We start from the raw sequence: 25,687 nt of genomic DNA on the forward strand, positions 1-25,687 counted from the left end.
AAAATACTGTGCTTAAAATAGTCTATCCCCGTGGGGATCACCACTATGTTTAACCCCCCCCCCCCCCCCCTCCAATCATTTCAAACAGGAGGAGGAATAAAATGAATAAATACATTTTAATTAACCAATTTTAGGGGAAAAAAAACATTTAACAAAACTTACAGGACTCTTTGATCATGTACAGTAAATGCTCAGTGAGTCAACAAAAGAACAACTGACCATATTTGGGTGAGGGGGTCAGCAGAGGAAGAAGTGCGCTGTATTGATAATCATTCCAAATCCACTATATAGCAGCCTATAGTGGATATAAAAAGTCTGCACACCCCTGTTTGAATACCGAATTTGTGTGATATATATAAAAATAAAAAATAAATCAATAAATTTAAAAAATCTGACTAAGACTAATCATTTAATAATCATTTTTTAATCGGCAAAAGTTTTACAATGATTTATCTTGGGCTCATTAACAGCACAAAAATCTGAACAGGGGTGTGCAGACTTTTTATAACTTGAGATCCCCATTTTGTTGGCGGTCACGTGTGTTCCTTGCAGGTGCGCACGTCCACCACCTGGCGGCAGTCTCTGCAGCGCACAGCGCAGCACCAGTGGAATTTGCACTCGCACTTGGCGCTGCGGCTCACCCGCGCCGTGTCGTAGCCTCGACCGCAGCACATGACCGAGCAGCCCTCCGCGCCCCGAGACGTCACGTTACACCGCCGCCCGCCCGTGCCCACGGAACCTGCGGGTGAGATGCGTGTAAACGCCCACTTCTGAATGGGTTAGCAAATTAGCATTAGGGTTGGTGTTTTTTTTTGTATAACCTGCGTCGTGGTCGTGCACGCAAAAGTCGGGCGATTCGTCCGAGTAGACCAGCTGGTTCTTCCCCGGCGCGGTGCGTCTTCCCGGCGCGCTCAACGTGGACAGAGCCGCTCCATACTGGTTGACGGCCACGTGGACGGCGCGCTCGTATTTGCGCCGGAGTTCATCTCCGATGCGGCGGAAGTCGGCCATGGTCAGCCAGCAGGTGCGAGCGCTGCACGAGCCGCTCACGCCGTGACACTTGCACTCCAGACGCAGCAGACGCTTCACCGCCTGGCGGGAAGCAAAACGGAACTTAACGACACACTATGTCAGGAAAAAAAAAAGACAATTAAGTACACTTCTGCAAAGAGCTTTGTGTACTCTGATGAGCGCCACTGCCACCTACTGTATTGGATTTGCAATTACACTTTAATCTAGTACAGCAAAAACAAAAAGGTTCCCTGGAGTCACACGGGACAAATAAAAACGTTATTTTATTAAAAAAAAAATAATAATAATAATTCCCCAGGAAAAAAATAAAAACATTATTTAACAGATGTGTCGCGAGTAAGTCACCTTGCGTCCCGCCCTGTTGTTGTGCAGGTTGATTAGCGCGCGCGCGTCGGGCCGCTTCCTCTCCTCGGCGTCGACGAAGGCGCGTCCGAAGCGGGCGGCGTGCTCCACGTGGTCGCTGCAGCCGCCCCAGTGGAAGGCGCCGGCCCGGTCGCGCCAGGAGCCCGTCTTGCGCGGGTCGCACGAGCACGAGTCCAGCTCCCCGCGGCTGCACGCCCGCGCCAGCGCGTGCACCGCGCCCGCCGATGAGATGGCGTAGATGAAGGCCACCTCGCGGCTGCCTGAGGGGCGACGCCGGACCGTCAGCCTCGCTGGAGTTTTAGGCACTCATTTTAGGCAAAACACTTTCTTCATAATTATACAATAATGATAATAATATGAATATGAACGAGGTAGCAAAATCCACCCGTTTTTATCCATCACAGGGGCGGCCATTTTGTCTTTGATACAAACACGCACACAAATGCCGCAAACAAGACAAGATTTGTTGAAAATGTTATGCATTTGTTTCAAAACTTTGGAAAATCAAAGCTACAAAGATTTCTATTCACATTTAAAAAAAAAGTAATTAACTGATTAGAAAAAGAGGATGATGAGCGTGTGCAGTGGATCAAAAAAATGTTGAAGACGTCCTCATAACATTCAATGTCAAAAGAATTAACACAACCGGTTGCTCTTCAAATTTGGCGGGGGAAAAAATGTAGATAAAAAAGCGATTTGTTATAAGTGATTAATCATAATTAATCAAAATTCGAAGCTGTGATTAATCTGATTAAAAACATTTTTAAATGCTCACATATTTTCCCCTAACTTAATAAAACAAAAAAAATGAAAATATATGTTTTTATTATTCCTTTAGTTTCAAATGAACAGTCATACATTATTTTAATGTTTATCTCCAAAACTTTTACTTTAAAAATGTGATGTATGCTCAATGCCTTCAAATGATTTGGACTGAATTTCATAACAAAATCCATTCCTACATCAAGCTACTGCTGTTTGTCCGCCATCGTTTGTTTACATTCTGCTGACTTGATGGACGACATGACGTCACCCTTTAAAGTCGTTTCCCATCCTGCCGCCACACCCACAAAGCAGACCCAATTGTGATTGAGAGTGTCCGTGACAAGAACGTCCCGTCCCGGACTCACCGCGTAGCAGCAGGCGTCCGAACAGGCTGTGGTCCCGCGCCACGGTGTTGCAGTTCCAGCGGTGGTTTCGAAACTGGTGCTGGCACTCGGAGATCCAGTCCTTTACGCCGGCGCCGATGGCTTGCATCACTCGGGGATGCTGGCGGCACAGCTGGCGCTGCCCGCTCACCAGACCCGGGATGTTGTCGCACATCACGCGAGAGCCCAGAGTGCTCATGTACCTGTTATGTCGGGCGACGGCCGTTAGCTACACCAGCTCAGCGGAGAAGGTAAGCTTTTTAATTAAAACATATATTTTTTTTTTTATGAAGTTTCAACAACAGGAAGACCTAAAACTGATTTTTGTTGTTATGGTTTTCCTCAACTTCGATTGGGAACCATTATAAATGTATGATCGCCATATATTTTCATATTTACACAACAAATTGATGGATAACTTTGAAAGTTTTGAAATCAGAAGTCAGTAAATAATTATTTATTCAAATTAGGCATGTCAGGCGATTACATTTTTTATCGTAATTAATCGCATGATTTCAATATTTAACTCTTGATTAATCACAAATGTCATATCTGTACAATAAAATGTACATTAAAATATTTATTTTAAGTTTTCATACTATTAACATAAAAAGAGGAAAAAGTGTTAAACTAATAGAAATATGGCTGCATCTTTCAGTCATTGATACAGTAATTTAATAAAAATAAAATTGAGTAAAAAAAAAGAAAAAAAGATGTACTGTACTGCAAAAAACAGTGATTTGTGTTGAGGTCATTTTTCTGCCACTAGATGGCACAATTCCATTTGTAAGACAGTGACAACGTGGACGTGTCTGCTGCGTTGCAACTGGAATTCTCCCACTGCAGGCTTTCCAAGTAGGAGGGGGGGGCATTAATCGCTAGGGGTGTGCCCCAAAAAATTATTCTCATAAGAATCGTGATTCTCATTTAGTACGATTCAGAATCAATTTTATTTAAATTATTTTATACTGTCTTCCCTTTGTTTGTGTGTGCCTTTATTTGGAGCGCTGTGCATGTTCTACACGATTTGGCCACTTAGGGGCAGTGTGGTTCCACACGGTCTGATACCCTGTTAAGTTGTAGCCACATTAGAGAGTAGAAGGAAAAAGTCACGATCAAGTTATTCCAATAAAAGTTGTTTTTTTGCAGCGTGGAGCCGTTTGCACACCCAAAAATCTGAATCAAATTGAATCGTGAGACATTCAAAGATTCCCACCCCTCCTAATCGCGCGCTATTTTTTTTTATTGCCGTTAAAGAAACTTAAAATTAACTCAAAACTAACGCACTGATTTTGACACCCCTAGTTCAAATATTTTTCAATCTATTTTTAAGGTGGGATTGGTAGCAAAAAAAATGCTTGCAATATCTCACATCCCAGTGTTGATAAAAGTGAAAAAGTTGATGCACGATTGGCTTTCGCGGGCCACATAAAATTATGTCATGGGCCGCATCTGGCCCCCGGGCCTTGAGTTTGATACCAGTGACTTAAAGTATTTATTTCTTCATCGTTTTTATGTGTTATTTTCTTAAGTTAAAAAAGTATTTTTATAACATTTTTGAAAGTCTTAAAATAATATGAAGGCCGTGAATGTTAAGTTTCAAACAGAAAAAAAATTCACATTTGACCGTTTACAATGAATGTTCTACTTTGAAGGTTCCACTTTATGACAATAAAAATTGGGGGGTGGGGGGACACATTTTAATATTAATAATAATAACACTTAGATCTATATAGCACATTTCAAGGTGATCGAATTTGTGTAATTAGCTTCATTTCCACGCGATAACGAAATAATTGAGAGGCTACAGTCGACGTGTGATGATTATTGCGACAGGTGTTGAAATGTTTGCCGTGAAGGGAAAAAGCACCAAGAGACCGGTCGAGACTTGTAAAGACGTCTTAAAGGCTTTCGCAGGGAAAAAAGAAAAAGAAAAGAGAGAGCAGCACGTTTGATAACTTTTGTCAAGTGTAATCGTGAAAAATACGAGCGGGAACATCACGGCAAAAGATGACAAATGCAATCAGTTGAACCTGGAAAGTCATGAAAATGTCATCGCGGGCAAAACCGGCAAAGGCGTCCCCTATCAATCCAGTTTACATGCACGTGACTACAAGACTAAAGAGCAGCGTTGTGATCCAAACTCACCACCAAGACGCGTCGACACTCAGCACGCACACGGTCACGCACCAACATACTCGGCACGCCAAGGCGTTCATGTCGCCGCGAGGAGCATGTCCGCGGAGAGCACCAGTGGCAAATGAGAGGCGGCGGCGCTGCGGGGGGGCGGGAAATACACCAGCAGCAGCGCGTCCTCGCGTCCCTCTGGTTGGGTGGCGCGCCAAGCGGGGCGATTACTCCAGAATCTTCTCATCGCAACAATTCTCTGACTCACTTTACAAATGAATCATTTTGTGCCGCATGCTTGTACATCATGCTGACTATTTTTTGTCTTATTCCAAACATTTAGCATTTTTGATGAATATTAGCGTCTGCCTTAAAAAATATATAATAATAATAAAACTTTTTAATAAGACTTTTTATTTCAATTTTCTGCACTTTCTGCACCTTCTCTTTTTGGAATTAAAACAAGTGAAAATGTAACATTTCGGATGTTTTGCCATTTTCGCTAACTTTATTTACTGTCGAAAATATTAGGAAGCTATTTACTGTACTTGTTTCAATTTTCATTCAACACATGCTAATGACCCTGGGAGCTTTTTGAACTTTTTGTGAGAATTTCAAAACAAAGATGTCTAAAAAATAAATAAAAAAACGTCAGCATTTTGCAAATCTGAAAAGTTGATCAATAACAATATGCTAAAAACATTTTAAATAAAGTTAAAGGTTGTCGGGGGGTTTTAATGCCAATATTTTCAAAACGTTAAAATCGGCCCAAATATCTGTTATTGGCCTTCGTGACTACTTATAATCTGAAAAAAAACCAGCAAGCCCTAATATAGATAATAATATGATAAGATTTATACATCATCATATATTTCAAATACAACTCAGTCAGAGATGACATGATAAAAAAAAATATCCTTATTGGTCGGGCTAGTATAGTTTATATAGTATGGATTCAAGTATTGTATAGTTGTCACTCAAGTAAAACATTGACACGTTTTTGTTTTCTACATAAAATTCTTTTGACTATTCGTACTCATGTTCATAGTCACGTCTGCAGCCATTTTTTTCGTGCACATTTGACTCAGACTGACACCCCACCCCATCCATCGCCTGATATTCCATTTTTGTTTTAGATTCTTTAATTTCGTGATTCTAGTGTGTTGCCCCAGTCTTCTATTTGTTGCCTTGGTAGAGGTCTGTTCTTATTACTGAGTGAAATATCAGAGCAGGCAAAGCAGCACCTATGAGATTATGTGTCACACGGAGTTCCGAGCGTCATGCCGCATTTTTGGGAGACTAACGTGGAAATTGCACCCCCCCCCCCCTCCAACATTATCAAGAAGTCACTCACTCACAAGTCAAACATGTTTGCTTCTGATGCTGCACTTTTTATTTTTTTTAAGTATGAAATAATTCAAAATTGTCAAATAAGATCAAATATTTTTTGTTGAGAAGGTGCTTTTGGCTTTATGAACTTCAGGAACCAAATATTTTGCCCATTTTAAATTTCTTTATCAATTTTTATTTTTCCAGACCACAACAAGCTCCTGAAAAATGTGAACATACTCCCTTGTATATATATATATATATATATATATATATATATATATATATATATATATACATATATATCAACGTTACAAGAAGTCTTGGTAACATCCAAATAAAAGTGTCTGATTCAACATAAAAGCACATTAATGATTAAAAGGATGTGAAGACGTTCCTTAACTTGGGCAGATAGCGATGGCCGAAGACGAAGAGGAGGGCAGCCCCCAGCGCCCTCGCCGCAACACCCGCCAGGGCCGCCAGTGTCTTATCGCCGTGGGCGACGGGCGCAGGAAGTTGATGGAAGTTTTGGGCCTCGTTCGTCTGTGTGTGAAACGCATTGATTTTAGTCCCACTTGTGCCTCTCAAAGCAGCGAACACAGCTCCCCCAAGACCTCCCTGGGTTCGGACCCACCCTTCTTTGTAGGTAAGGAACCCACAGCTGAGGAACCACAGTCCCGTCCCCTCACCCCCAATTTGTCTACGTGTTGCTCCTTCAACTTTTCTCACCCCTCAACCCGGACCTTTCCCATCAGCCCTCTAAACTCCCCCCCCCCCCCATCTTCCCTCCCCCCGGTGTCTGCGTGCTGACAGGGCTGTGTCACAGTGGTGCTGACTTATTGGCTGTGAGGATTCACTCCTGTCAGGCAAACGCACGCGCACGCACGCACGCGCTGGAGCTTGTCAACACTGAAATACAGTATGCAGAAGTTTGCGGACCTGGCAGAGCAGATTGTGCAGGCAGTTGACTTTGGTCTGCAGGTCTTTGGTCTGCAGCATGAGCTGGCTGCACACGTCCTGGGCCTCCCTCTTGGGGTCCAGTTTGAAGACCAGCTACACCCGCAGACAAAGCACACAAAAAAGCAGCAACAAACAGTACTTGAGTGCTTTTTTCTCATCATCATTTTTCTGTAATGACATCACGTGTGCCTAATGAAGTGGCCGAACGTGCAATGTACCTTAGAGGCCTGTAGGGGGAAGCGGCTGATAGTGTCTTGAACGGTTTCCGTCAGACAGTCGCAATGCTGCTTCAGCTTGAGCAGGAAGTTAAGAAATTCCTCGCTCCTGAAGAACATTGAAAAAAAAATCATTAAACTACTGTTTCTTTTATGAATACAAATGATAGTTACTATCTAAAAATGTCGAACAAACAGGTGGCTGGCCTTTCTCCCTCCCACCCGGTGAACGAGCTTCTGGGATGATTAGTGATTCGTATTCATCAAGCGGCGTAGTCGACAGCGTGGATTATTGATAGTTGTTATCTTAGCGCTACATCTGCCTTGGAGGAGGCGCACTCTGTCAGAGTGAGCAGTGTAAACAGTGTCAGGCGGCCGAGCCTCCCTTCTCCCTGCTCCTAGTTTGTCTAGCGCGGCGATGACAGCACGCCCGCAGAAATATCTGATGTTATGTTACGCTTTGTTGTTTTACACGGGGAAAAATGTGGGAGCCTGCCTGTCAATCTTTTGATTGTATTTTTTATTTGGATTTTATCACTTAATCACATTTCCCATTTTGGATATCTGCTAGTCAGATTTTTCTGAATGTTTCATCTTTATTTAAAAAAAAAATCATAATTAAGATTCATTCTGATCTTCTTTTTTTTTACTCTAACGTTTCAATAAATAACTTAAAGATTTTTGGGCAGGAAAAAACTGTTCTACTTATATGTAAATTTTACTCTAATTAAATGAATTCAAATTTTGTAATATTTTAAAGTAGCCCAAATTTTCTGAGCTTAAAAAAAATTATGTTGCTTTTTAACTTTTGATTTATTTTTTTACAATTTTTAAAAACATGTTTTAGTAGGTTTCATTACATAAGTACCAACGTTGATTGTTGTGCGTTTTCAGACCTTTTACTCCATATTGGAAATGGCAATTTTAGACTTAAGATCCATGAAAATGTTGAGCCATTCTTCATTTGTTTGTTTTGTTGTCTTTTGTTGCTTTTCTGTCCACTTTGTATATTCACAATAGCATTACATACAACAAATATGATCATGATGTGCATTTCTATCAATTGATAAAAAGTTATTTTGTTATTAAATTCATATTTCATACTAAATAGACCCGTTTTGTTTTAAATCCTGTCAACATGCGCAATATCCCTGAATATGATGAGTGTTTACTCGATGGGTAAGTAGTGAGGTGGGCTTAGAGGGAGGCCTCGTCCTGGTCAAGCCTTCCACCATCTTTCTGTCTCCTGATGTCTGTCCGCTGAGCCGATGGGGTGGGCTCAAATGAGCCCTTTTCGCCTCTCGCCTTACAAATCATTACAGCTCCACTTAAAACCATTACTGAAGGTTGAGGTGAGCACAAATGAGAATGAGAGACGCTCACAGATGTGATGGACAACTTCCAGTGGGGGAGAAACGTCGCAGTCTTAAGGGGATAAAGACTGGCTTGATGCTGGGGGCCGAGCCCCGCCCGCAGCGAAAAGCAAAAACTTTGAGGTCATTATAATTGCCTATAGATATTGCATGATGGCGGCAGTTCACTATTTTTTTCAATTAGACAGGACAATGGCCTTCCAAAATAAATTCCGGCCCCTCATTTCAAGAAGATGATTTTCAGTGAATTCACAAAAGATTTTTCTTTTTCTTTTTTAAATGAGTGACTAAATGAATTTGCAAGTAGTGAATCCAGATTATGCAGGGGAACACTGTATATATCATTGTAGACCATTACACACCGTTTGTTTTTTTGCCCATTTAGTGAGAGGTCTTTGATTAGAAGACATGATACAAACCCGCCGTCAGTCACTTCGAGTTGCTCAATGATTTCCATGTCCAATTTGTCCAAGTGCATCTGCTGCATGGCACTCAGAAACCTCCGCTGGTCTGCTGCATCTGTGATGCCAACCTGTAGGAATATATCATAGAATTAGAGGTGCGCAGATCGAACCGTTTCGGCCACCCATCACGAATGGACAATTTGCCTGGAAATGTTATTTGCAGCCCGCAGCCAACGAGAGACCATCATTGATTGCAGATTTCAAAAAATAATCATTCGTGAGCATCTCTAAAAGTGACAAATGTGCCGCTAATAATAATAATAATAATAAATTAAATAAGGCAGGCAAAATATTAAAAAACGCTCTCAAAGTCATACGTGTGCATGTGCAGCATGAACTGCCCTCATCCTCCTGTTCACTGATTTATTTGCAGTCACCCTGTACCTTCTCCAGGTCCTCCTCCTCCATAGTCAGCAGCTCGCTCCAGGTGATGTCCTTCTCCTGTGGAGGCACGCGGCACAACCGTGAACGGTGGGAGCAGATGTGCCTGCATGGCCGACACCAGCATCTGTCAAACTGAGCTCGAAACCTCCGTGCGCACTCCAGGTAGCGTGCACGGAAAATATGTAAACTGCACACCTCATTACATGAAAATGTCATAGCGACTCACAGCTGCGACTGTCACAGCTCACCTGTGGAGCTAACGAGAGACGACATGCTATCATTAATCAATATGGTGACATTGGGAAGATGTGGGAAGGTGGCGAGGGCGTGGATGTTTTCACAAAAGCATTTGTTGAAGACATTTTGGCCGAGAGGGTGATTTTAAATATTGTGTAAAAGTAGGAATGATTTTAAACCCAATGAAAAGAGGCAATCAAGTCAGATGACCTTTTTTCAAATAAGCATTGACGTACGTGCATGATGTCAATGAGGTAGTCCAGATCCAGGCCGTGAAGCAGGAGCTCCAGCTCATCCAGCTTGAGTACGCTGTTATGTAAAAAGAGACATTGGGACTTGTATGGCTTTATTTCATTGTTATCAGGCCCAACATGGTGATTCCTGCAGTTGTTGAGAGAATCCAGCAGAGGGCAACAAATACAAAGTTCTCAACCAGGACAACCTTAAGAAACGTCTACCAGTAGGCATATTTGACAACTGTATGCATATTTTCATGTTGAAGTTTCTGTACAATTTTTTTTTACCTTTCCGCAAAAGATGGAGCCTGAGTGTCGGCCTTGACGAGCGTGGAAAGTTTTTCCCCCGTGGAGTTGAAAGGTAGCGCAAGATCAACGCTCAACGCGGAAGACAGAATCCTGGAGATCTACATTTGTTGAATAAATGAGAGAGTACAACAGCGCTGACGTATCTCTAAATGCGCACAACACTGCAAAAACTGAAATCTTAAGATATCATTTAAATTTAATCTAAATTGGTTTATTTTGCTTTGACGAGTTATTTTTACTTCAAATAAAATTGTCAGACAAGATCATTGTGCTTAATTTAAGATTCTTATTAGTTATCTTATTTGATCAGGCATTGAGTACTTTACAGTTTTAAGTACTTTGAGGTTTAAAACAAGCATTTTGCACATTTTAAGATGACAACTAACCAACATCGAAGGCCTAAACTTCATAAATTGAATTTTCTTATTTTACGATTTTGCATAATCTAGTAATATGATAAATGGAAAAAAATAAAAGTACAAAAACAATCCGACAAACATGCAATAGTGGTTATTTTTGTTATATTTACTAAACTCATTTTCCCTTGCTCCAGTACCAGTGCAGTGGTCTAGTGCTATCCTCAGACTTGGAGGTTGTGGGTTCAATCCCTGACTGGGTCATACCAAAGACAATAAAAAGGGACCCCCCTGCTTGACACTCAGGCTACGTTATCCAAGCGTAAAAAAAACAACTTATGTATTTTAAGAAAATAATTATATTTATTACAGCTTGAAAAAAAGTCAACATTACTTGTTTTTAGTCTAAAAATACTGTTTTCAAGACCGCTGTGGTTGATATGGGCCTAAAATTCTTTTCTTTTCTTTTTTTAAATCTTACAGGGAACTTTAAGTAAAATTTTCTTGTTTAAAATTTTTGCTTATTTGAAGCAATAATTTTCTTATTTTACTATCTATTTTTTTTCTTCAATTGTATACATTGGCACTTTATAAAGGGGCAATTATACAGGAGCTTTTGTGTAAAAGAGACTTGAGTCAATGTTGAAGGTACCTGTTTGTGCTTGCGAAGCAACGCCAGCTGAGCAGGGGTCTTTCCCGCCTTGGTGGCGATGCTGCTGTCAGCTCCCAGTTGGAGGAGTTTCACCACGGCTTGCTCTGCGCCGTTGTGCACGGCAAGCGCCAAGGCCTGGAACGTCGGCTTTGTTACACAGAATACGCACACGCAAACACACACGTGTACCTGCAGCAATCATAACGGTACATACGGTGTATCCGTTGGCATCCTGCAAATTGGGGTCGGCCCCGTGGGACACCAGCAGGTTAAGGATCTTGCAGTGGTTCTTAATGGCGGCCAACATCAGGCACGTCAAGTGAGACCTTAAAAAACACACGAGAAATTATAGACCGGGGTTTATTGCTGTAATTCAATTATTCTAACCTCACACTACCATCAGCATCTCAAACAAAGATGGCGCACTAGTTATTGAGTTTATTAATGAAAGTAACACGTGTTGTAATCATTATCCCGTGGGTGGAATCGTGACCCATTTTGTGCTTTTTGATGGTTCTGACCAGGTTATTTCAAAATAAAATACCACCCACGGGTTTAAGTGTTACACAAACATCGACATTAGCAAGGAGGAGAATGAAAATATTTTCATAATTCTAATTCAATAATTGTAAATACAAATTTCTGAATTGTCTTAAAGTGCAGTAAGTCAGGTCTTTCATAAATGTAAGAAAACACTTTTATATTTATGTGAAGAGCAAATTTCAAGAAAACAGTAAAGATACATTGGAAAAGAAAAATCAGGATAAAGACAATTCCTGATTCAATAACAGCAATCGTGCTTGGAGAGGACTGAGATGAATGAATCACTTTTTTACATGTCACACGTCCGGGGCGAGCTCACTGTTGACTTGCGGCGCTGATTTAGCGAATCCTCTGGGAAAGAGTCCGCACTGGTCAAACAGCATGACGGCAAACAGTCATATTAATCACAGTCGCGTAGACAAAAGTTAATGTTTTATGTCAATTTGCGCGCATTCCTCGCCACCTCACTATGGTGCACTTCCTCTTTTGAGTAGTGGGAACGGGAACGGTCGCATCGTTCATTTCTACTGTCAGCATGACAGCCCTCACAAGGTCTTTCTCATACAGCTTGTGCGTGTGTGTTCCAATCACCGGGACCGTAGATCACTCTTATCTGTGCAACTGTCCGACTATAAAAAGGCCAGTTGAGATTTAAGGTCTAATTGTGATTAACAGGTCAGACGTCACTGTTTCAATAGGCAACTTTAACCCTCCTGTTATGTAACAGGTCAAGATGACCCCTTTTTAGGGAAAATAAAATCCAAAGTAAAAATGTCTTCATGTCTTCATGTCTTCATTAGGCTTAGTATCAGCGGGCCGAGATTGAGCCGTTGTGCATGCTCACATGTGCATAGCAGCTCAAAGCAACTTCCGGCCTCGACAGTCGAGTAAATGTGAACGCATGTGAACAATTGGGAGTTGAATGCTTGTTTACACTGAAAGCAGCTGGCGTTAATTTTTGGGTTTGATGCTTCGACGTAAGCGACGACGGCGGCGGGGGAGGAGGTTTGATGGCATCGAACCACGTCAACGTTGCGCTGTGGGGGGTTTGTCGGTATCAAATATTTGGTTTAGGAGGGAACTGATCTCTTTCCTGGCACTGGTTGAGAAACAGTGTGTTAGCTTGCCGGCTAAACAGGAGATGCAGCGTGATTTTGGCGAGATTTACACAGGAAATGTTTCATTTGTGCAGTGTGATCGGAAAAATCAAACACATTTAACAGCAAAACAAGTTATTTAATATTTAATATTAGTATATAACAGTTTTAAATGGTGGACACAGATTGTGGCCAATCGTATCTTAAATCCTTACCAAGGGCTAGTTAGTCCTTCAGTGTCACATAATATAAGAGGTCGTAGAAAGAAAATAGTTTGTTCTGAGACTTTGAAAAAAAGAAATTTAGGGCGCAACAGACACACGGTCATTTTCTTTGTGCTTGCAAAAAAAAAACAGTTGCAAGCTTTATTGTTTTTACAGTTGAAACAACAAAAAAGTAAAATATTTGTTTATTTAGATAAAAATTTCAGCTAAAAAACAATCGAGCGATAGCACACGAGATGCATTGATGCTTTATACTTACCAGCCTTTTTGAAACTGATTCAGTTACAGGTTCAGTCATTGTTTTCCAAAGTAAAAGCAGATATTGGTAAACGTGTTTAACATTTGCAATAACAAATCCTCACGTACGGAGCCGACAACTTTTTGGATCAAGTCACGGACTCCGCAATTGTGTCGTGTACCTGTCCGCCATGTTGGGATCGGCGTTCCTGGAGAGCAGAAGCTCCACACAGCGTGCAATCTTGTCCTCCGTCGCCATTGCCTTGCAGCTGGCCATCAGCACCGTCCAGCAATCTACAAACAGTAACAAAACATTTGCTGATATGCAGAATATGTAACTACTACTAATAGAGGGTTCCTACAAGGGAAAAAATCTCACGCACTGAAGCTCGTCAACTTTACACCAGACGTGCTTGAAATTTGGTAGCAATCGGACAAAATTCTCTTGGCAGAGTTCTCTTTCTCATCTTTGTAGAACCCCTGAAAATGAGCCCAAAGTGACCATAAAATGGGCGCTCTAAACCAAAATGGCAGATTTACGATATAATTTCGGGCATGGCTTGTTGATATTTTTTGGTGTGTGTCTACTCTTAATGGACATACTGACTGACCTTAATGTTGGCTTCAAATGGCTTCGCGTTACATTCTATTCCAATTTAGCTCCAGCAAAGTGTTTGTGTGTGTGGCTATGTGTGTTTAGGCCTCCCCATCTGTATGTGTGTTGCTGTGTCTTTGTTGTTTATATTTGCTTTGCGTGGGCACAAACCAGACGGCCCCAGCTTGTGTATGCATGGGATCGGAGTAAATAAATGCTGATCCTGAGATTTTGGTGAGCGGGAATGGCAGCAGTGTGGCGAGCGGGATGTGCGTCGTTCATGCGTTCATTCGTGGATTCCCTTGAAGAAAAAAAAAGCCATTGGGGAGTTTATTTGTTTACTTCACCTGCCTCTAACGTTGAGTTCATGAGATTGTCTTGGCCTCGCTTGAACTTTTGATGGAATGTATAGTAACTGGCACGTTGGTAGCAAGGCGTTAGCATTTTGGTTAACAATAGCATAGCGTGATGGATGACGCTGCTTATCTTGGAACACACAAAAACGTGCCTTTTTATTTTTGAGGGATTGAAAGGACTATGCTGACGACAGCATAGTTTAATCCAGAGTTTGCTTTGTTTTTGGAAATAAAACGAAAATGTAGTCATTGACTAAAAGTAAAAAAATTAAAAATCATATGTTGTACAAAATTTTGAAAAAGATACAGAAAGACACTTTAACAACACAACTGCTTTTATTTTGAAATCTACTACTCATCTACTTCCTAATTTTTCTCCCATTCCATTTGACTTGAATTGACAAACGTTTTCTGAACAAAGAACTTTGATTTGGATCTTGTGCGGCAGCCGTGTCGCATCTATTTGTGATGCTTGACATAAAGGAGCACTGAGTAAAGATGTAGGCCTTCCCGACATGGAAGAGTTGTTCCGGCGTGCCTTTTTTTCTTTTTTCTAAAGCATGCAGACATTGACGCAACACATGCATTGGATGATGAAGCGGCGGCACTTTGCCTGAATTTAAAAACAACTCCCAAGGATCAGAGGTGTGGTGTTTTCTGCAACATTTCCTCTTCGGCGTCATCGCTGCTAAGTAATGTCAGATGAAAGATGTTGATGGTAAGGCCTTGACTGTGCCGCTGTGTTTTACTTTTAGTAACAGAAAGAAGGCCTCGTCAAACTTGTACTTACGTAGAGGTCATAAAATAAATGAAATCAACATCTCGGGGTGTTAAAACTGTATTTAACAAACAGGTTACAATCTGTTTCATGTTTGAACAGCATTGAAATGAAATATTAAGGCTTAATGTTACATTAATATAACATTCTTCCATGCTTAAAGTGTGAACCCTAACCCTAAGAAGTAAGACGTTTTGTTGAATATTTACATAAAAAATTTATGTTTAAACATCGATTCGGCCGCATATTGGATCGATACAAGAATTGTGTGCTGTAACATCGCAATATATCGGCAAATGGATTTTCTTAATACCCCTACATTGTTTGATGTTGTGAAATGTGATATTCTCAACAATAAAAAACTGTCTTGGAAGGGGGGGGGGGGGGGTTGTCATAAGACTGCAACTTTTTTTTCTCCAAAAATGCACATATTTTCATAAAAATTACAAATTCTGATCTGACAGAAAATCAACATTACTCACTACTTATCAATTAACATGCCCTTCGATCACTTCAAAAGCAGTTGAAATTTTACTTTACAAAACACTGTTTGCTTTGTGTCTTACTGGAAGTTAAAATTTAAAATGATTCGACATGATCAAGGAGTAAATTGTTATTTTTGCCTAAGAGAGGGACCTTTTTCGAAGTTGGCGTTGGCTCCTCGGTCCAGAAGCATTTTGGCCATGTCGTAGTTTGCCCCACTGACAGCACACATCAGAGGAGTACAGCCAATGCCCAGGCTGCATTCTATGTCCATGCCTGTGCACAACATCAACAATTACATGCTCTCATATACCGTATACAAACACATGTAATTGCTGTTTTAGGAATGAAAAGGTTCTTGCCATTGTCCAGCAGCTGTTCAATGGTTTCAATGTCACCTTCACGGATAGCTATTTTTAACAAATTGACGTTGTCCACTGGATGTGCCACGGCATTACCGGTATTCTGTCACAATAACAAATATATCATTTATGTACAACACAGAATATTTGAATGGAATTTGTTTGCAACATTATTTTGTGTTGCACCAATGAAACACTATAATACTTAGTGTCGTCTGTAGCTTATTATACTTGTATGAAAATGTGTCATGTTGGGAATGGGATATTTTTATAGAACTCAAACAATTTGAGTGACTTTTTTTTCTTTTCTTAATGCTTTTTTTTGCTGGCAATACAACAAATTGCACAGTATTTGTCTGTGTTATAAAACAATTAATCAAAAGTTACTGAACAATTACGCAGTATCTGTATATATCAACCCACCCCTCCCCCTGATACTTACTCTACTCAAGTAATTAATATATGACTTGAGTAATTTTGTTACAGTAGGCCTCATTTTACTTGAGTACAATTTTGGGGTAGTCTACTGCATGTTCCTCAGACTACAATAATACAACATCTTACGTTATTCTCATTAAAATCATAGTTTCATCATTATCAGACCCTCCATGAGTCCACGAAGACCTTTACGTTGTAATGGATAACACGTAACCATTCCACTCTATAATGGCAGCGTTTGACTTATTTTTCCGGACACCGAACGAGAAACGCTAGCTTGCGAGCTAGCAGGCTAACAGCAAGTTCTTAACATAGGTAATGGCGGCAAGATGGCTACTTCCGTTAGCGCGAGCTAACACTGCCACTACAAGTGAAACGACGGTTTTTATTGTTGTTTCCAAGTGGAACTTGCCTTAATAGTGAAACGCTTTTTGTCAGACGGACGCGCCATGAACCATTCTTCGCCACTGCTGTCGCTCTCGTATCCAGCTGGGAAGGCGACATCATTCAAGTCGTCCATGTCCATGACGGCTCCGCAATGTCGACCTAGCCGCTTTGAGCGCCAATTAACATGCTAGGTGGCCCCACAAGTACAGGTACTTCAACTGCTTTACACACATTTTCTATTTATTTCATCTTTTCTTAAATTTTCTTTACTATGTTTATATACTATGCTAAATAGTTGTATTTACTTCTGTTTGACTGTTTCTTATTTATAAGCACATGGGCAAAAGTCCTCTCAATCTGTACTTAAATACAGATAAAAGACTGGTAAGTACAAACGACTTCAGTCAAAGTAAAAACATACAGACTGACATGTTCTTACAAAAAAGAAAAAGAAAAAAAAACAGTACTGTATAGTATAGTACTATAATTGGCAAATTGGCACGCTCCACTCCAGTACGGTTCAATCCTGTGTGAGCATGAATGTCCAACAGAGGTCGCTGTTTCCTCCTCCAAAAACTTTAAAGCTAAGATTATCCCCAGTCAGTGGCAAATGGCAATATTCTGCTCAAACCAAACTACTTCACTGTAGGTGTTTGTAGCCATTGTTAGATTTTATTTTTAACAGCCACAACTCCATGTCACAAAGAGTCAGCGATCCATGTCGGCTGAGTTAGCCACTGCTTTTCAAATGTATCGGACCAAAAGAAACTGAACACACCTAAAGCGCTGATAAGACTTCACTGTACTGTCTCACTTTATCGGTGTTCCCCTGTGGAATGTTTTTTATCCTCCCTCTCCTGAAACTGCGTAATATGAAACTGATATATATATATATATATTTTTCAAGAAGTTCCAATGACCTTAAGATTAGTTCCTTAAAATTACTACACAGAGCGGAACTGTGTCCTACTGCTTTTAATTATTACTGGGGTTTTCTAAAGCGGAAGTCAAGTCAACGATTTTCTTTACAATAATATTTTTTATGCAGCCCTATCCAGTGTTATTGTGTTTATGTAATATAAATTAAGCAGCAAACTTCACACGTTTTTATCCATCTGAGGCGGCGTCCATTTTGCCACCTGCTGTCGACTGAAAGTGACATCTGCAGTGCCAGAAAAACGGGTGAGCTGTGATTGGTCGTTACCTGAGCCCTTAGGAACTGTGATGTAATTTTCAGTCGACAACAAGTGGCAAAATGGCCGCCCTGTGAGATAGATAAAAATGGCTGGATTCTGCTGCTTAATTCATATTCCACATACACAATATTAATCACAATGCTGTGTTTAGACTAGTGGGAGCACATAGAACATATAATTGTAAAGAGTATTTTTGACTTGACTTGCCCTTCAATGTACCACATGTCTCCACATGAAGCAATTACACAAAATAGTCAAATTAAATGTAATTTAATGTAATTGTGTTTTTTTAAATAATTAATTAAATTGCGTTCATATAGTAGGGATCTTTGATCACTTTTTTTCCCAGAGTGATACAGTACTTCTTGAGTAGTCACCAATACTATAGGATTATGAATGAGCAAGATTATTATTGGCGGTGATAGGGGGCCCCAAAATCAAATTTTGCTTAGGGCCCCATGGAGGGAGGCTTGGTCCGGCACTGTCAGTGGTTGGCTCCTGGAGATGACGCGCGCGCGCACACATAAAAGATGACCTGCGCTTCCATGCGCGCTCACACGCCTCCAGACACAGACAGTCAAACGGTCACGCCGTGGAGTGAATTCGCGGTGGATCGTCACGCCGAGCCGCGACACTTGCCTGGTGGTCCTTGAACGCTGAAGTGGTTTTCGGGGTGGGGGGCAAGCAGCGCGTCGGTCTGCGCGTGCGCGTGGTGGGCGCCGAAAAGCGGGGGTCCACAAATGAAAGCTGGGGGCGCGCTCGCCTCGCTCTCAGGTGCACACGACGCAGCTGAGGATGCAGAAGTCACCCGTGGAAGATGCCAACTTCCTCTCCAGGTTCTTCTTCTGGTACGTTCCAACATTCTCGTGCGTGCGCACCGGTCATGTTGTTATGTGCAGTATTGGATTCTGGAGTTGGCAAAAACTACTTCATTACTGAAGGCCTTAAAAGTAAAAAAATATATATATATATATTTAGCTAGAAACACGCACTGTACTTAAATAAACGAGAAAAAAAGTAATTGTATTGATAATAAAAAGAAAAAAAACATGCTCCATGTAGCAAGACCTATGCTAATTGGTTCGACTTTTGTGCTATCAAAACGATTTACATTGTGAACTGACTAACAAAAATCCTAAATTAGCTATATTAGCTATAGAGAGAAAAAATACACCTGCATGTGTTTTGTTTTTTCCCCTGATTAGACATTGTTTTTGGAATGGCAAAATATGTTTTTTAGGCTGACACATAATGTTTTCTCAACGCATCATTCTTGGAGACAACAACATCAATAATCTTAAAAAGGGCCGTGGACGGGGAATAAATAGCTTGCTTCTCTAAAAAAAAAAAAATTGTTATGCTCCTGCTTTCACTTCTGTTCCTCCATGTCACTGGTGTTTATGTCCCCTCACCCCATCAAGATTTAAATTAATAAATCAAGCGGTTGATTTATCAAGGCTCATCTGTGGTTGATGTGACCTATAATAACGTTAGATGGAAAATGTGGTTAGTAAAATAAATAAAATGTTAAATGTATTTCTTATTAATTCAATTTTGGTTAACCAACTATAATTATTTAATAATTAAACTATTTTTAAGTTCTGCTAATCATTTTGTATTTTATTTACAATATATATATGAATTAATAACGAATAATAAATACATTCCAATGCACCATTTTTTATTTTATTTTTTATTTTTGGTGGGGGGCGACTACAAAATGTATAAAAAAAATATGCCTCTTGATCATGTAAATTGCAAAGATAGTGCTTGTTGGTCAGTTTTTTTTTTTTAACATTTGTAACTCATACAAGTGTAAAACAACAACATTTGTTAATATTAACTCAAAATTGTGTAGTTTTTATTTTTGCCACATTTTAACTTTAGTACAAATGTAAAAAGAAGTTAACCCATGATCATGAGGCAAAGTTGTTGTTGTTGTTTTTTACATTTTATGAACCGCTACAAGTTTGGCAAGCAAGGTAATTCATAAAATAAAAAGAAATAGACCAGCATAAGAAGTTTCAACCCAACATTTTTGTGCATAAAAAATACATGGCAAGAATAGCTACTGTCCAGTAAAAAAAAAATAAAAATCTATATTTTGTATGTATTTTACACGCATTACACAATAACAGAAGGATTTTCACAATCATTGCAGAGTCTTCTTCTTTTCTAATAACTTATACGAAAAAAGACAAAAGAAAACACAAAAAAAGCATTTTTGCAACTTTTAGAGTTACTTTTTGTTGTCCTATTCTGAAACAGTGAGAATCCTTGATAACTTTGTTTTTTTTTTTACAAAGTTGTGTGTTTTTTACTCAGGTGGACTTCTCCGCTGCTCAGGAAGGGCTTCAAGAAGAAGTTGGACCTCACTGACGTTTATAAAGCTCCTTCATACGATCTTGCTGGGAACCTTTCCGAGCGACTCGAAAGGTTTGAGTATGCCCTACAGCCTGGTTGACAATTTGCGTTCACATTTGTGTCCTATAATTTGAACTCAAAAGTAGAGCATTTTTGCCTCAACTTTAAGCGTAAAGTGTTTGGGAGTTGCATTTTTGTCCCCACGTGCGCCCTTTTCTTCCCTGTTTACAGTGACAAGATATCTTGCCTGCACTTCAAATACGGGCTGGCATTTGGACATGCCCGGATGTAAACTGAAGCTGTGTGTGCCAAACAAACATACATTTTTTTGTTTCTTTTTCATATTCAGTTCGCTTTTAATGCTTTGTAATGCTCTAATTTAACATTTTAAGAGGAAGTCAACCTGAAAAACAGGTGAGCCTTGACGTTGGCAAGCTGAGCGCTTAGACACTGTGGAGTCATTTTCAGTCAACAGCAAGCGGCAGTACAGGACAAAAAGGCAGCCGTCATGTTTGGTAGAAATCAGACAAAATATCTAGGAAAGGTTCATATTTAAAGTATACCTAAAAATGCCCAAAATGACTGTTATTGCATGTTTTCTGACTTCTTGACACTTTTTAATGGGTTTACTTGTGATTGACATGTCTTTAGGGGATAACCTTTCAAACAATTCTGGGGTGCACTACTGATACCCCTAATTGAGGGGGCTTAGGGGTTTGTTAGAGAACACTATTGAACAACAGCAACCTGTTTAGAGAAGCAGCGGTCCTGGGGTCACTCTGGAGGAGCTGCAGCAATCAGCTGGCAGAATCTGTCCATGGGACAACTTTAAGATAACACCAAATGGTGAAGAATTTGTGATTTCATCACAGCGTGTGGGCGAAACATAGTGGCAAAATTTGATGACTTTGCATAAATCATACTGTTACTAATCAGTCAACTCCACAAGGTCAAATCATGACTGAATCAAAAGCAAATGTATGATTTTTAACATTGTGGAGTCGGGCGGTTGCATAATAGGACCACAGTGTGTCCTTGACTCCCTGACACATCAAGCGGCCCCGTGCCAGCAAGAGCTGAAGAGCTGACCTTTAAAAAAAAAAAAACACACACACACACAAAAAAAAAAGTGCACCGGTGAGTGATTGGCTTCATTATTTTGAGCCGGCAACGTAGTAAAAAGGCTTCTGGGAACGTGAACTTTATCTTCTATTAAAAGCTGCACATCACTCGCACGGGTCGAGAAAAACACTTGATGAAAGAGCTGGAAGGCAAGGACAAGTAGTAAGACACACAGGAAATGAAAAGTCAAGAAAATGTGGAGTTTGTTTGCAGGGATCGCTGCTCTTCTTGGGAAGGTTGAAAACAGACTGTGGCCAATCATGTTTGTCATGGCAAATCAAATTTTTTTAAATTTTTGCCTAACGTAGCCTTTTTGTCAGCAAAACAGTGTTTCATTATAGATAGCATAACTGTATATAACATGATTTTAATGGTTACTGAATATAAAATCATTTTATTGACAACATTCAGTCTTTAAACTATTACGTTTTTCCGTCCTGATCTAGCGTTTTCTTAGGATAATAGTGCTTTTGAGGCCAAACTGTCTTTCATAGCCCAACATAGCCTTTCTGTGAGCAAATATTGTGTTTTCATGGACGCATGTTGGACACTGCCACTTTTTTGGCCAAGTAGGTAATTTTGTGACAATATATAGCATTTTGGACGACGAAGTCTAGCATTTATGTAGTAAACCGTGTGCGTAAACCGTGTGCGCAAACCATGCGCTTGTGTAGCTAAATATATGGGGGGGGCAAAGATAGCATTGTTGGAGGACTTTGTGCATTTGAGCAGCTTTGTTATAATAAGCACCATCTTATTCTTTTCCAAACGTGGAGTTCATCCTTGAGGTGCACACTGAGCTGTAGTCTCACAAGACTTAAACTCCGAGACTTGTTTGGGACATTTAGCCTCTAACTCCTCATTGTTGCACTTCCAGTCATCCTTCTTCATGGCGGTATAAATCTATCCAAACACTTTTGTCCTCCTTTTAATCACACTTACTGTCCACGCTGATGTCCTTCTGTCGCCTTTTCATGCTGTCACTCAGCATGTCAGTCTGCTTCCAAGTGAGCCCCACTGAACAAAGATGCTTCTTTGACTTTTTTTCCCCCCATCTCTCTCTACTTGTGGGAAGCTAATACAAGTGTGATGTAACAAGGACAACACAGCAAACGCTAATAAAAATAGAGATTTATTTCAACAAATTTTGGAGGATCAGAAACAAAGTGTGTCTGACAATTTCATCACGTGTTGTTGTTTTGTCCATGCAGAGAATGGGACCGGGAGGTGGTCTCGGCCAAGAACAAGCCCAGCCTGATGCGAGCACTGGCACGATGCTTCCTCTGCCCCTTTGCCTTTTTTGGGGTTCTCCTCTACCTCGGGGTGAGCCTTCTTCTTTCTTTATACATAGACAGTGCATAAAGGAGACATATGATGTGAAAGTATAACTTTTAAGTGCTTGTATACAATTTGTTGTGTGTCCGGGGGGTGCCTGCCAGCCTGTTAAGTGTGAAATATAACAACAAGGTTTAGTTGGCTAGTTCTGAGAATCTGCCAGTGAGCGAGACCTTCTCCAATTTGACCGATTGGGACGTATAAGCGAAGTTAATTTTCATAAAAACTTTAGTTTCTCTGCACATGACTTGGAAGCTAGGCTAGGTGAGGATCTGCCATTTTCAAGCTATGGACAGACTACACGGAAACACAATCATGTCAAAAGAGAGCTGTGGTATTACCACATACTCAAATGGCAATTTTCACAATGAAGCTAGATACCTACTATATACAGTATTATCCTCTTTTTTTTTTCAATATTGAAAAATCCTTCACAGGCATCTGTGACCATCTTTAGTCAAACTATACAAAAGATGAAGAATTATAGCAAACTTTTCAACCTTTCTTTTTTAGCCTGTCCGAACTACGCTTATATTGAAATACGGCCGGGCCAATGACAAGTATGGCTTTCGTTACCATGACAACTGAGGGTAGCGCTAAGGGGTATAACAAAGCAAACAGCTTCTACTTGGGGTAGCAAAACCCGTAAAGACAATAAAAGCAGAATAACTTGACAACAATATCATTTTATCTTGCTGAGGCAGCACTTCATCACCAAGCTGCAGAATTGCACTTTGTCAATTAGCATGCAGCATATACAGCAGACACATCACCTAATAAAAATAATGCCCTAAATCATTTTTTTTAGAAACAATATCCTAACATTAAAAAAGTAAATTAAAAACATAGGATTTATAAATAGCAGGAAATGAACATTGTTGTATTACACCTTCCACAGATTTTTTTAATGTGTGCTGATTCAACATGAATTTCAGTCAGCCTGGCCCGTACACGTGCACACGCTCGCACTCTAACGACCAACACGACGCAAGAAAAATTTCAAACATGTGGCACCGTCGTGCCGAAGAGGATTTGATGATGAATGACGCTAGAATCATTAGTTCTCTTTTTAACGTCTGCTTTTTTTTCATAGGAGGCCTCCAAGACTGTGCAGCCTCAGCTTCTGGGCCGCATCATCGCCTCCTTCGACCCCTTCCACGCGCCGGAGCGCAACCAGGGCTACTTCCTGGCACTTGGCCTGTGCCTGCTCTTCACTGCACGCTTCCTGCTCCTGCAGCCGGCCATCTTTGGCCTGCATCACCTGGGCATGCAGATCCGCATCGCCCTCTTCAGCCTCATCTATAAGAAGGTGAGAGTGCTGTGTTTGGTAGAGGCCATTTGACTTCAATTTCGATACACAAACAAAGACAGTTTAAAGGGGAAGTCAATCCCCCCAAAAATTTGTGACAATAATATGTTCGGTGCAGCCCCACTAATCTAAATATGGTATTCTGGTTAATATTGCGTTAGTGGAATATGAGTTAAGCAGGAAAATCCAGCCGTTTTTATCCATTTCAGGGGGCGGCCATTTTGCCACTTGCTGTCGACTGAAGATGACATCAATGTTGCTCAGGTCTAAGGTAACAACCAATCACAGCGCAGCCTCAGAAAACAGGTGAGCTGTGATTGGTCGTTCCCTGCGCCCTTAACAACATTGAGGTCATCTTCAGTCCACAGCAAGTGACAAAATGGCCATCCTCTGAGATGGATAAAAATGGATTTTGCTTCATAACTCATATTTAGACTAGTGAGGTCACATATAACATATTATTGTCAAGTGTTTAAGGTTGACTTCCACTTTAAAGCTGCGAGTAGCAAACACTGCCCGAAGAAGCTGAAGTTGGTACGTCTGCTGGATGGAAGATTTGTTAAATTTCTGCCAGAAGGGCAGAGGCCATCACAGATGTGAAATTTGGTGAAGATTTGACCTTGTAGAGTTGAGTTACTAGAGCATCCTGTTTTATGTCAAATCTTCTACTTGGTGCCTTCTTTCTCTCACACTAAATGGCAAAAATGTAAAAGATTGTGATGTAGCAGCATCCATCTGTCTGGTTTTATATTCTCCCAATTTGGTAGCAATTGTACAAAATTTTGAGGGCAAGTTTGTCCTTATAGGATCCCTCCCCCACTTTGAACAAAATGTCAGACATGTTACCAGGCATGGTTTCTTGAGACTTTTTTTGTTTTTGTTTCTTGTCGATTCATGATTGACATCCCAACCTATTTTCGTGTACCTAATGTGTCTTTGAAATGTTTCCATGTTATTGTTTTTCGGTGATAAGATGTGCCTCACCAGAACAAGACAACCCAGCAGATAAGATTGTAAACACTTTGTATTGTTAATCCACATGCAGCAATTCATCACCGTGCTCCTACAAATCCAAGCCCGTCTGCGAACAGTCTCCTAACTTGAACCCGTTGTTGTGTCTTCTTTTGTGCAGACCCTGAAGCTGTCTAGTCGTGTCTTGGATAAAATTAGCACAGGTCAGCTGGTGAGTCTGATGTCGGCCCACCTCAACAAGCTGGACGAGGTGAGCACACTTTATTGAGAGACAGTGGCACTTTGACTAAGTAACCCCCCCCCCCCCCCCCAAAAAAAAAATAATAATTTTTTAGGCCAATCAGTGTCAAACTCAAAAAATAGTTTTATCCAGAGAGGTTGGAGGGAATTTTGTTTCCAAAAAACTATCTCTGATAAATGGATCAAGCACAATAGAAGTTTGACAATAAGCAAAACAAACACAATCGCGCAGCTATTGTGCGTCAGAGATGTGAAAACCCACATCTGACGATGATGCAACAACACAGCTGCAGGGTTGAAGGCAGAGATGTCTCGGGGTCGCGTTGAATGTGGAAGCACTCTGAAACCCGCTGACATACAATTAGCACCTGCCTTCAATGTGGTTGTTTGAGGGATTATGTGTGTGTGTGGTGAGGTGAGGGGTTACGAACCTGGTCATGCTCCTGTGGGAAAGACCAGGATTA

At 40.6% G+C, this 25,687-nt stretch overlaps 3 protein-coding genes across 5 annotated transcripts in view; 1 reads left to right on the forward strand and 2 right to left on the reverse strand.

Annotated features, from left to right (window-relative positions):
* Positions 1-130: 130 nt before the first annotated feature.
* wnt2 (wingless-type MMTV integration site family member 2) lies at positions 131-4,762 on the reverse strand. Its single transcript, XM_077567136.1, has 5 exons — positions 4,692-4,762; positions 2,526-2,746; positions 1,378-1,655; positions 822-1,092; positions 131-739 (listed from the first exon to the last, which is right to left on the reverse strand). Exons 1-5 carry the CDS (start codon positions 4,760-4,762, stop codon positions 534-536), a joined length of 1,047 nt encoding a protein of 348 aa, XP_077423262.1. The 3' UTR covers positions 131-533.
* A 1,289-nt stretch (positions 4,763-6,051) lies between these two features.
* Positions 6,052-16,882, reverse strand: asz1 (ankyrin repeat, SAM and basic leucine zipper domain containing 1). Of its 2 annotated transcripts, none has more exons than XM_077567134.1 (13): positions 16,711-16,882; positions 15,861-15,963; positions 15,652-15,774; positions 13,469-13,580; positions 11,400-11,511; positions 11,186-11,320; positions 10,157-10,275; positions 9,869-9,941; positions 9,396-9,452; positions 8,967-9,079; positions 7,178-7,283; positions 6,939-7,052; positions 6,052-6,542 (listed from the first exon to the last, which is right to left on the reverse strand). In XM_077567134.1, exons 1-13 carry the CDS (start codon positions 16,822-16,824, stop codon positions 6,375-6,377), a joined length of 1,449 nt encoding a protein of 482 aa, XP_077423260.1. In that variant the 5' UTR covers positions 16,825-16,882; the 3' UTR covers positions 6,052-6,374. The 2 variants fall into 2 exon arrangements, with proteins under 2 accessions (XP_077423260.1, XP_077423261.1); XM_077567135.1 differs by lacking the exon at positions 16,711-16,882 and adding an exon at positions 16,303-16,371.
* A 1,664-nt stretch (positions 16,883-18,546) lies between these two features.
* The window catches only part of cftr (CF transmembrane conductance regulator), a 31,398-nt gene continuing 24,257 nt past the window's right edge, over positions 18,547-25,687 (forward strand). The window contains exons 1-5 of one of the 2 annotated variants that reach the window (XM_077567548.1): positions 18,547-18,729; positions 20,188-20,317; positions 22,579-22,690; positions 23,796-24,011; positions 25,144-25,233. In XM_077567548.1, the coding sequence (XP_077423674.1) occupies positions 18,699-18,729; positions 20,188-20,317; positions 22,579-22,690; positions 23,796-24,011; positions 25,144-25,233 (579 nt within the window). In that variant the 5' untranslated portion in view covers positions 18,547-18,698. The remainder of the gene's footprint in view (positions 18,730-20,187; positions 20,318-22,578; positions 22,691-23,795; positions 24,012-25,143; positions 25,234-25,687) is intronic. The other variant, XM_077567547.1, reaches the window with a different exon arrangement.

Source organism: Vanacampus margaritifer, chromosome 6 (genome assembly GCF_051991255.1).
Source record: "Vanacampus margaritifer isolate UIUO_Vmar chromosome 6, RoL_Vmar_1.0, whole genome shotgun sequence".
Lineage (NCBI taxonomy): Eukaryota > Metazoa > Chordata > Actinopteri > Syngnathiformes > Syngnathidae > Vanacampus > Vanacampus margaritifer.